General features: G+C 37.4%; 1 protein-coding gene across 5 annotated transcripts in view; it reads left to right on the plus strand.

Moving 5' to 3' along the window:
- The window catches only part of grm8 (glutamate metabotropic receptor 8), a 713,612-nt gene that overhangs the window by 586,639 nt on the left and 113,989 nt on the right, over nucleotides 1-12,984 (plus strand). For all 5 annotated transcript variants that reach the window (XR_010006674.1, XM_062982302.1, XM_062982304.1 and 2 more), the window contains exon 8: nucleotides 80-216. Coding sequence is in view for 4 of the 5 variants with exons in the window: in XM_062982302.1 (XP_062838372.1) it covers nucleotides 80-216 (137 nt within the window). In the remaining variant the exon portion in view is untranslated. The remainder of the gene's footprint in view (nucleotides 1-79; nucleotides 217-12,984) is intronic.

A 12,984-nucleotide genomic window follows, 5' to 3' on the forward strand; every position in this document is an offset into this window, starting at 1 on the left:
CTCAGGTGTCTTTTTTTCTAACTCTATTTTGATTAACAGAAATTAATGTTATTAAAAATATTGTACTGATTTTTAATAGGTAGTGCTGGAACACCAGTTGTTTTCAATGAAAATGGAGATGCCCCTGGACGTTATGATATCTTTCAATATCAACTAACCAATCGAAGTGCAGAATATAAAATAATTGGCCACTGGACAAACCAGCTTCATCTGAATGTAAGTTTGTGTGCTTCTCAGTTTTAATTATATAGTTTCTCACATTTTTGATCTCCTAAGTTAGATGAATCACAAATAGCATGAAGAATGTTTTCACTGAATTTCTTTAAACTGTGCTTTACATTATATATATCAGTGTGATATATCATTACTAAATTAATATAGAATTTGTAGTGCAGATGCATATGAACAAATGTTTATTTCAGTGTGTTATCTCTAGTAGAAGACAGAACATGTGTGGAAATTTTCTCTCACAAAAGAACTGGTACAAAGAAGAAAGGGATGCACCATTAATGGCATTTTTAGTTGAGGTATAAAATCCAAAATGTATTTGATATAGAAGATATGAATATCAGATTAAAGATATATAAATATTAAATTAAGGGATGTGCTCCTTAAGCTGGGGTGCAGAGAAACCCATCCCATGGGCCACAAAACATAGTCCTTGGACCACATTTTTGTAGCACTCAAAACCCTCACCAGTTTAAAATTGTGTACAGTATTATCATGTCCTAAGTCAGAAATTACATGAAGGCACACAACAGCAACATTTTTTCTACATATTATGCATAATGAACACATTTCTTTGTGTTTTCTCAATGTGTATGTTTTTAAAGATTTATTCCATTGACTAAAATATGTTTGTCCTTTTTTTGTAAGTTGGACAATTCTTAGCCATTCACATTTTAAAAATATAAGTGTTTTTTATTTCTCATAAACATATAGCAGGAATTACAAATATGTAATTTTTTTCTTGAAGTTAGTCTTAGGAGATGGGTGATTTGAGCAAGATTCCTGAATCTACTAGAATACATTTCCATCCCTAGATGCCGTAGCCTAAAATTAGTTTCCAGGTCCAGCTTTAGCAAACCAATTCAGCCATTGAGGCACTGACTCAATGGAGCTACTTTACTTGGAATTAGCTATTAGATTCAGATTTAAGTAATTCTTGACAGCCCAAACAGGCTTCACACTGCTTTGGTTTGCAGTGTAACAGGCAAATGATAAACAATAAGAACAAAGAACAGTGTAAGTATTTACAAATAATTGGTCCTCTGAGGCTACTTTACTGTAATTATCAGTGTGCTACCAACAGTAATGCATATAACAGCTTTTTGCTTCCAGCTGCTGTAGTGATAAAGCATCCTACCATATCTGCTACACACTTTCTTATTGCTTCCTGGCAAAAGTCCACCCAACTCTTTTCTTAGGTGAATATAAGAAGATGTAGTCCTTGGCTTAGAATTCATTCCTCTATCTTCCTGTATTCTTCAGAAAGCAGAGTAAGAACTGAGAGTTTCCCACTCAAACCCTGCACAGATTTTTTATTTTATATCATTATTCAAGAAATCTACCTTTGAAAGAGAAATTCACTCCTGAAAGCTGTTATCATAGGGAAAAGCTGTCTCCACTGAAGCTTTATCCTTGTTTCCACAACAAGGCAATTTTTTTTCAAAATCCTATTCTCACAGGGACAGTTAGTAAGGTAAAATGTTCTGAACAGGGGCACAGACTGCAAAACAAACACCATAGGGGTGTTCACCCTTCCCTATGCTATCCAAACCTAACAAATATATATGTTTGATTGGAGTTATTCTTAAAAAATGTACCTGTTCTGATTGACGAACAAATTCTACTTAAGTACAAACCTACAAAACCTATATTATTCATAATGTGGGACAGCCTGCATTTTAAAAGCCCAAACTACTTGGATAGGAACCTCAATTTACGTATGTCTTTTATGGATATGGAGGAAGACTTAGGCTATATCTAGTCTGAATCATAGCTCTGTTCCACTCGATACCTGCATTTGTGTGAATTTTGTAAGGTGCATGAAAATCCACATTATTTTTGTTTACAACTTTCTCAGAAGTTTATGTTTTTATGTAGACATAGACTTTAATATGAAACTCTCAAATATATCTATTTGTATGAGGCATCCCCTAATATATGCCCTTTTTAAAAACTGATTATTGACCACAATCTGAAGGGTAACTAGTTACAATCTGCATTTCAGGATGGCAACCTTAGATGCAGACTGTAGTATGGTGTCATAATCATGGGTCAGGATGAGGAGGACGGGGAGAAGGGGGAAGTGGTTTTCCTCCCAGTAGCTCAGTGGTTCTCAACCTGTGGGTCCCCAGGTGTTTTGGCCTACAACTCCAAAAAAAAAACCCCAGCCAGTTTACCTGCTGTTAGGATTTCTTGGGAGTTGAAGGCCAAAAACACCCGAGGACACCAGGTTGAGAACCACTGCAGTAGCTGAAGATGAGCCTATGGAGGAGGAACAGTTGAACCTGCTTGAAAGCAATACTCCTATGCAGGAGTAGGTCTCTGAGGGGGCAAGTAGGTTAGAGCAGAATGAAGATCTTCAGGAAGGAGAGCAGGAGTTGACATGCTCTGTCCGGCTGTACATGAGAGTAGACTCGATCCAGCTGTGCTGGTCAAGGAGACTTGATCAACAGATGAAAGATCTGTAGAGTGGTTAAAGAGGAGTATAAAGGAAGGATGCTTAGAACAGAATGTTGCTGGGATGTTAACAGAATAACAGAATGTTGTTATATGTGGATGCTATCAGCCAGTGATTTGGATTTTGTGTTCTACATTATGCTCCGTGGAGTTTTGGTGAGCTGTGTTTTGATCTCAGACTGAATATTTGGAGAATGTGTTTTGCCTGCTACTGTGTTTGGAATACCTTCTGTGTATGACCTTGGACTGCTTTTGGATGCTTTGTGAGCTCCCTGTATACTAAACTCGGACTGGTCCTGGTATTCCCTGTTACTTTACAGGTTAAAGAGACTATTTCTGTATCTGATTGCCTAAGCTGTCGAGACATTGATTCAACATCCTTGACACACAGTTACTCTTCCTCATTAATAACATTTATCTATTTAAAGCATTTATATTCTGCCCTTCTCATCCCGAATGAGACTCAGGGCGGAGCACAGCATATACAGTAGAGTCTCACTTATCCAACACTCGCTTATCCAACGTTCTGGATTATCCAAGCCATTTTTGTAGTCAATGTTTTCAATATATCGTGATATTTTGGTGCTAAATTCATAAATACAGTTATTACTACATAGGGTTACTGCATATTGAACTACTTTTTCAGCCAAATTTGTTGTCTAACATGATGTTTTGGTTCTTCATTTGTAAAATCATAACCTAATTTGATGTTTAATAGGCTTTTCCTTAATGCCTCCTTATTATACAACATATTCGCTTATCCAACATTCTACCAGCCCGTTTATGTTGGATAAGTGAGACTCTACTGTATATGGTAAACATTCAATGCCAGAACATAAAATAAACTATACATTATAAATATAGGTAAAGGTAAAGGTTTCCCCTGACGTTAAGTCTAGTCGTGTCCGACTCTGGGGGTTGGTGCTCATCTCCATTTCTAAGCTGAAGAGCTGGCGTTGTCCATAGACACCTCCAAGGTCATGTGGCCTTCATGACTTCATGGAGCACCATTACCTTCCCGCCGGAGTGGTACCTATTGATCTACTCACATTTGCATGTTTTCAAACTGCTAGGTTGGCAGAAGCTGGAGCTAACAGTGGGTGCTCACTCTGCTCCCCAGATTTGAACTTGTGACCTTTCAGTCCACAAGTTCAGCAGCTCAGTGCTTTAACACACCATGCCACCGGGGTCTCCAAAATTATAAATATACATAACAATAAAATCAGTTGTCTGCACTTCAAAATCAATTGTTTAAAACCATCACAGATCGTCCATACTGGATCCAATCAGCAGAATACAATTTTCTATTGTTAGCTTATTGCAGTGTCCCAAAGGCTTGGTCCCACAGCCAGGTTTTTACCATCTTCCTAAAAGGACAGGAGGAAGGAGGTTGATCTAATTTCACTAGGGAGGGAGTTCCATGCATCCAGTTGCAATTTCACCTACAATTGAGGGCAACAATGTAAAGCTCTAACTATCTAACACTTGAATGCTGATCTATATCATGTCCTATGGAAATGGCTGTACCAACTATAGGTTTTTGGAAGCAGTAGTAACATTACAAAATTCTTATTGTGGGAGATAGATTGAGATCCTTATATCCTGACATTCTGCAAACGAAATTATAGTGTGAGGCCTCAAAGCCTGCTATTTCTTTTTGTGTGGTATGAGAACAATATGCAGGACAATGTCTCACTCTAGGGATATCAACATTTTGCATTCTGCTTGCATTACCACTCACTACATGCATTTGCTCCTACAGTCCTGAGAAAAGGCATTGTCAGATATTACATAATTTTCACACTCTGGGCTGGCATGCAAGGAGGATCTTGCTTGAGTTAGACAGATTAACAAGGAATGAGCTAGCAACTTTCTATTTTGTGAAGTCCTTCTAGGCAATGTTCTAAAGTGTGTGGAAGGACTTTTCATTTTTGCATTTTGGGTCCCAGTTTCAATCCATATCATCTAGAATACTAAGAAAATATGAGGAAGGATGTGATGGTAAAGGCCATTAGATACATGATCCTGGACAGAGGTTGTTAGTCAGAGTAAACAATATTGGAATTGTTGACATAGTATAAAGCAGCTTCCAGAGCTTTGCTAGATATGTCTACTCAGGAGTGAGTTCTATTGAGGTCATGACACTTCTCCCCCATGTGTATACAATTACAGCTTTCTTGTGTGAGTCTAACCCTTTAAACCAGTGGTTCTCAACCTGGTGTCCCCAGAAATTCCACCCAGTTTACCAGCTGTTAGGATTTCTGGGAGTTGAAGGCCAAAAACATCTGGGAACCTCAGATTGAGAACCACTACTTTAAACTGAAAACACATTTATTTTATTTATCTATGATATGATAAAATTTATTAATTAATGCACAATAAATAAATAACTGAAAACAAAACAAGTTTTGTTGATGGTGTCCAAAGTACACTGTAGAAATCCAAAAACTGTGAAAAGGTGATCACTTATTGGCCAATCAAAATGCAGAACGCAATGTGGATTTCAAGGGAAATGATCTTTATTGCCCTTTGGCCCTGGTACTCACATGGCCAAGAAGGGGACTGCCTTTGCCTGCATTGTGATCCCTCCAGAACAACTGACTGACAACAGAAACATTGACTGGATCTACCTTGCGAAATAATGCAGTTTGAACTGCATCATATGGTCAGTATAGCTTCAGCCCCAGTCTCATTTACTTTCATTGATCTGTATGATATTTAATATCTTTTGCTGGATGAAGAAGCCAAAAGGTCTTTGAAAGCCTGTACTGTTTATTTTGGATTTTGTTGTATTTTGATATCATACAGCACACTGATATCTGGTTTAATGGAACGAATTCAACTTTGGGCTATTTTTCTTGTGAGGCCTTTCCTTATCAAGCATTACATATTGCTATACTCTTGGAAAAAAGCCTGGCTATTTCTTCTGTGGCTTATAGTTTTTTTTTTCTTTGCCTTGACTCTGCACTGAGTATTTCCTCAGCTGGTTATGTTTTTTCTATAGTCATCAGCTCTAATACCTTAGGGTCTGTTTTGCCACTTGTCCTTCTATTGGTGTGATACCAGCTTCCCCTTTGGGTAGAAAATGCTGACTGGGTTGATAAATCCACTGTAAAGTCCCTAAGGGTGCCTCTGTCAGCAGACTTCACTGATTTTCAGGGTTCCCTCTAGCAATAAAATTGCTTTCTGCCTTTAGACCTCAGTAATGTAAATGCTTTCCTGCAGGCACCCTAACCTTTGAAACTTTTTCTGGAGCAGATATTGCTTCTAGGTAGAGAGGTATTTTCAATTTTTTGGGATTTTTTAAATGCATAACATTCAGGACTGAGTAAAGACTTTTGACTCTCTCCAAAATATGCCATTTCTGATATGGCAATGTTAATGTGGGAAAATAGTTGATGAAAAGTACAATATTGAAAAAAAGCAGAGTGGAATACTGTCAGTACTAATATATTGGCCTTAATAAAAGAAGTGAGTTTGGTTCAAGACAATGTTTTTTCTATCCGTGTGCTGGAAAACTTTATGAAGTTTGTGTGGGTATAAGGGCAGGGCAGATGTTGCATAGAACCTTATACTGGCAGACTATTTTATAAGATTTTTTAAAAATCTCAATTACCTTTGATTATATGGTGGAACAAAAGAAACCTGATAATGCATCTATTCTGAGACGCAATTTTGTGATCCTAATGAAAAGTACTAGCTAAATCTGATTTTTATTTATGGATCATGTTCTAAAAGCTTCTTACTACGTAACATTGAAAGGTAGGAAGGGAGTCCTGAAAGGTCTCAGAACAGAGATGGGGACTGTATGATGTTGCAGTCGCCAGAGCAGGTTTATTCTTTTCCTTGAGGTTTCTGGGTCAAAACCTGAGTCATGGGAATCCCCCCTGATGGTGCCATTAAGCTTCTTGCATTAACCATCAGCCACAGTTGCTTGAAGCTTGACATTATCTCTCACTCTCTCTCTCTCTCTCACACACACACACACACACAGAATATATTTTCCCCTTTGGAAATTAAGACAAAGATCTAAGGCTTTGCTCCTAGAGTAAAGTGAAATGGAGGAAGGGATTATTCTTACTACTTATTTAGGAAGATGGGATGGATACCTGCCATAGATTTGGGCGAAACGTCAGGAAAGAACACTTCTGGAACATGACCATACAGCCCGGAAAACATACAACAACCCTGGGATTAGGAATGTTTAATCTAATGGACTTTATTCAGGCCAGAAAGTAGATGCTGAGTAGTATGGCGGTAAGACCCTGCTACCACTATCATTGAAAGGAAAGAAGGAAGCTAAGTAAATTCATAGACACCAAGAAACTCTTTGGAAGTTGCACCCACAAATATATTAATCCTTGAGAACTGGAGCAAACTGTTGCTCTATTAGCTGAGCTGGAGATTTACACATAGTATTTCCTCTTGCCTAGAACCACATGTGCCGAAACTGAAGAACTCTCACCCTTAGCTCCTACCTGGAGAAGGCCCATGCAAACTGGAAGAAGTGGGCCAAGCACTGAGATCTTGTAACCTGACATGACATTCCAGATATTCTTGAATTGCTGTTAATATTAACCTCATCCAAGTGTAAGGGGGGTGAAGGGTGAAGGATGTACTAGTTTATGATATATCGAGGAGCACATTTTTCTCACCCTCCCTCATTACATAGCTGTTGGCAGGCTGTGTATAGCTTTATGAATCGGAAGTTGTTCAGACCTAATTGAAATTGAGTTTTCCTCTATATGTGCACATTGTACAGTGTAAAAATATCTTCCTCTTTCACTACTCAAAATACAGTAGAGTCTCACTTATCCAAGCTAAACGGGCCGGCAGAATCTTGGATAAGCGAATATCTTGGATAATAAGGAGAGATTAAGGAAAAGCCTATTAAACATCAAATTAGGTTATGATTTTACAAATTAAGCACCAAAACTTCATGTTATACAACAAATTGGACAGAAAAAGTAGTTCAATAGGCAGTAATGTTATGTTGTAATTACTGTATTTACGGATTTAACACCAAAATATCATGATATATTTAAAACATTGACTACAAAAATGGCTTGGATTATCCAGAAGCTTGGATAAGCGAGGCTTGGATAAGTGAGACTCTACTGTAATGCTATAAGGAATCAAAATTAGAATAGAAGAGCCAGTGTAGTGTAGTAGTTTGCATCTTGAGTTAGGACTTTGGAGACCAGGATTCAAATCCTAGCTCAGCAATGGAAACTGATGTAGATGAGTACTAAATTATACTCTCTTAAGTTCTAAGGAGAGCTATTTATTTCTGTATTTATTTCATTTATGTCTTCTTTACCAGTTAAAAGACTCTTCTGCACATCCAGTTAATGTTGCAAAAATGTTCTAACCTGCCACCAGAAGGAGAGCGGAGTAAATTGGTTAAGCTTTCTGTAGGAGAGAGTTCTATAGGTCAGAAGCAGCCACTATGAAGATCCTTACCAGATGATTCCTTGGCAATAGTATTACCAAGAGAAAAACCTTCCTCAAAGATCTTAAGATTCAGGCAGCATTATATAGAAAGATACAGTCTGCAACTAAGTCATAAAGGGCTTTATAAGTCATTACCAGCATTTTTCTGCCTGGAAATGAACTGGAAGTAAACAAAGTTGTTTAAATAGGGGAGTTATAAGTTCCTTGTAAGGTCCTGGCCATAACCTAGTCACAGCATTGTGGTCTTCTCTAAATCTCTGGGCAGTTTCCAAAAGCAGACCCTATCAGATATGTGTAACAGTTATCCAAATTGAATATACCCTGTTTCCTTGAAAATAAGACATCCCCTGAAAAAAAGACCTAGTAGAGGTTTTGCTGAATTGCTAAATATAAGGCTTCCCCCGAAAATAAGACCTAGCAAAGTTTTTGTTTGGAAGCATGCCTGCTGAACAGAACACCAGAGCATGCAGAATCGGTAAATGTACATACCATAGATTGTTGTACAAGGAAATAGTGGTAGTAACAAGAAATTCTTGATAGGATTAACAGTTTGTCTGGTTATGCTGGTTTGTGATAACCTCTATGCAGTATATAATAAATGTTCATTTTTGTTCAACAAAAAATGAATTCTTTTTCATGGAAAATTAAGACATCCCCTGAAAATTAGACCTAGCACATCTTTGGGAGCAAAAATTAATATAAGACACTATCTTATTTTCAGGAAAACACAGTAATAGTCAAGGGGATTTGAATCCAGCCAATTATTGAATGAGTGTAACTGTTTATGTACCTTGTTTTGTGCATGCTTTATTTTTCAGAAACACTGTCAGATTTAACTAATGGCTTCCATTTCAGGGGTGTGTATGTGATGAATATCCTCTGGGGTTAAGCCCAAACATTTTAAGCAGCAATATAATGTGCTAAACCTATTTGGTAATGTCCCATTTTGTAAGTCTCAAAAATGTGCAGATGCTTGCACTGAGATATATTATTCCACCCCCCCCCACCCACCCCAAAAAAACAAGTTTTGGGAGGTGTAAAAATTCTACTTTTGTCATTACATGTTTTTCATCCTTAAGGGGAAGATTAAATCTACTGTAGAGTTTAGATTGACACCAGTGTAAACATTTCCTGTAGTCTAAGGTAAGAAGGTATAGAAGTCTCTCCACCAAACCAAAAGAAATACTATTTAATTTATCAACACCCTTTTTGTTTTCCTTGAAATTTCTTCAGTGTTTAGCCTACAGTAGGGACTTCCAAATTCACCTTGAAATGTCACTTTAGGCATATAAACGGGTGTTGACTCTAGCTAATGGTTCATTCCTCAGGCTTGGCAAAAGTCTTGTGCTGAAAGCGGGAATAAACACTTACATTTTTGACCTAAGAGCAAACCCTCAGACTTGATAAGGAGCTTGTGAAAATGCAACAGGACAGTTTGTCTCTTCATCCTCATAGTTCCATGCCTACACAGCCAGAGAAATTCAGCTCATGTCAGCTGCATGGCTGAACTCATTTGGGGCATCTTAGATGTTATTAGTCTTGACACATTTTAACCTCTGCTTCCGAGCAGCATCACAGAAAGAATTCCATAACCATTATGAGAAGTTGAAGTCTGTACCGATATCAACATTTATGTTGATTTTCATAATGATACAAAGCATCCGAACAAGAATATTCATCTATAGTATTTTTAAAAAACAAAGATGATGTTTTATTCATTTAGCTACAGTATGTGCACTCCACTCACAAGTATTTTTTCATGACAAATGTGTGGATTTGCAGCGTTGAGTCCTCAGTCATATAATTTCCACAGGAGGAAAGCTGTTAAGAACAAGCTTGCAGTCCTTGGTATTTATAAATTAGGAAATCTTCTTCCTTTTGTGATTAATAATGAATCTCATTTTAGAACTGGGTCATTTCCCAGTGAATGCTTCACTGTGTGTTACCTAGAAACACCTACTGACAAGTTTCCTTGGCGGCAGGACCTAGAATATGCCTTGTCTTGAGACAAAAATAGATTTTGGGTTTTGGATATAAATTATTTTTGAAAGTAAGCTCAGTTCCAAGCCTCTAATCAGACATGCTCTGAAAATGCTATTGCCTAACTGCAAAGGATACAAAATGCCAAAGTAAAGTAAAGACTGACATTTGGATTCAGGATAGCCTAGAGCTGGTGCACACTCTGTTTGAAGTAGTCACTTTCTTGTAGCTGTGGCAGTTTTCTCCTTCCAGGGAAATGAATTGCCTTTACAAGGACAACCTGAGATTTTTCACGACACCACTCAATCCCCTGCTGAGAGGTTTTCCAATGGAATACAAAAAGGCCAAGTGCAGAGGAATTAAACTATTGGTTAACTGCAAGGAAAACCTAATTTTCACATATGAACATATGAAGAAGAATTTAGCTGCCACTGTTCCCCACAAAAATAAATAAATAAATAAAGCAGCAAAAACCCAGTCCTTAAATTGTCACTCTCTCAGGTGATGATGTTATCATGTCTTTAGAAACAGAAGAGAACATTGATGACCAACCATGACAAAACAAGACAAAACAGAAAGTTGGGTTAAATAAGATATCTTTCTTACTTTAGGAGCAAGCATGGGAAGCAACTTGATGTGGGATCAGTTGCAACTGGAGTACAGATAAACCAATACTATTCTACTATGAGAATAGATTTTGGGTTTCAGATGTAAAGCCAAATAAAATTTCAGAAATTCTATATATTTACAAAACATTTGAAAAATTGACACGCTGGGCATGTTGGGGGAAGACATAAGGACTACCACCACTGCTGTCAGAACTGAATTAGAAATATACTCTATTGAAGTTCTTGCCAAAATCGGGATCTTCAATTACTGGTCAAACAATTAAAAAATGGAAAACCATAGACTCCCAAAATTATGCTTGGCAGAACAAACTAGTGGTGAAATTCAAGCTTCCTTGTCAGCCCAATTAATAAGGTTCCTCTGTACTTGTGGATTACAAATCTCTTCCTTAAGTCACAACAGGGATGTTGAGAAAAGATTAGTAATGCAAAGGATTGAAGCACAGAAAGACATAGCCACTCTATCAAACACAGGATCCTTGAAGTCATTAGGTCAGTTTAAACATAGCTTTCAGCAGGTGCTTTACTTAAAAGTTGGTATGCCAAGACATCTAAGAATTGCTTTTACAAGGGCCAGATTTGAACAAATGGAGTAAGTGGAGAGACACAGTAGATTTAGTCAGCTCCCTCCTGGAGAAAAACACTGTATCTGTGGTGCCTCTGAAGTTGAAAATTTGAACCACATATTGCATAACTGCTGTCTGCACGAAAAAGATAGGAAACAACATTTATGGCATTTTTCTTGTAGTAAAATGAGCTAGGATACACCAGCCAAAACCACATTTTTACTAGCTGGTTCTAACCCCATCTTAACTTCAAAAGTTGCTCTGTATCTTTATAAAGCATCTAAAAGGAGATTATATTGATCTGATTGGCACACAGTGTAAGGGGAATGATTTTCATGCGTAGGATTAAGGTATGTTTGGCTACTAGTTGGACACCTCCACCTTTTCCTTCAGTATATGTATATTTATATTTTTATTTGAACCAGATCTATACTGTTCTTTGTGTTTATATTATGTGTTGCGTATTTTGATAAGGCCAACTTGCTGATCAATAAAATTGTTAGGTTGTTCTCGACCTATTGGGATTTCATAAAGATGTATCTTCAAATCTTTCCAAGGCCAGGCAGCTAAGTTCAAAATAGGATAATAAACATAATTTTATATTTTATTTCTTTCTTTTGTGTATGAATACTATAGTAGATAGACCACACAGGAAACACACATAAAAATATTGGAACTTTGAAGTTATTTTTGGACAACAGTCTCCAGAATCCCCAGTCAGGGTAGTCACTGATGACAGGTAATGGGAGTTGTACACTAAAATGTAACATTTCTAAGGTCTGGAAAAGGCATTTACCAAGAATTTTAAAAATGCATGCATGGATTTTCAACATGGATAGATATAGTTCATTCTGTGCATGGATCTATGTGACTCATATTAGGATGGATTTGTGTGTACAAAAAGATTGACATCAAGAATTATAATTCTGCTGGATTTTTTTCAGAGCTGAGTAGTGTGAGCATAGTTAATATGGCTGCTCTTTCCAGATACATTCCTGAAAACACACTCCTCTAGCTTTCTCTGTTACAGGATGGCTCCAAGCCAAGTAGACACAGGCTGCTGGATAACAAAGGCAAACTGCTGGTCTCTGCTAAGGCAGACCTGAGTGTTCAATAGGTCTGACAACTATGTGCGGCTCATATTATGTTCTCCTCTTCTAACAGAGTCTGAATTCATTGGGGAACATATTTGCAGGAAGTGCAGATGCCAGCCTTAATAGGCCGATCAATAGCTGCAGACAAAGGATGGCAAGGTTTGCAGGATCATTCTTCAAAAGCAGTTACAGCAGGATGGGATAGAACTTAATAATCTCTCACTATATATTTTGGAGGTTGAGCCTGGAGAGAAAAGAGATATAAACCACAGAGTAATTGAAACCCTAAGGATACAGCAGTTCTGTATATTATTGAGGATCTTGCCACTATAGGAAAATCCATGGAAATTAAATAGAAATAACGAAAAACACACTGAATAGGTTTACGGTGTACTTTTGTCCTTCCAATGTAAAACATTAAATTGGCTAAACTTAAGCTTGCTATATTTTAGAATTAACATCTGGCTCAAATTTCTGGCAGTTGAGAAGTCAGATGCAGAGTGATCTATAATCTTTGTTACACAGTGGCAAAATGCAGAGACAGTCCTTGAACAAGTATCCATCCTTTGAAGTCATAAA

This window comes from Anolis carolinensis, chromosome 5 (assembly GCF_035594765.1).
Source record: "Anolis carolinensis isolate JA03-04 chromosome 5, rAnoCar3.1.pri, whole genome shotgun sequence".
NCBI classification, from domain to species: domain Eukaryota; kingdom Metazoa; phylum Chordata; class Lepidosauria; order Squamata; family Dactyloidae; genus Anolis; species Anolis carolinensis.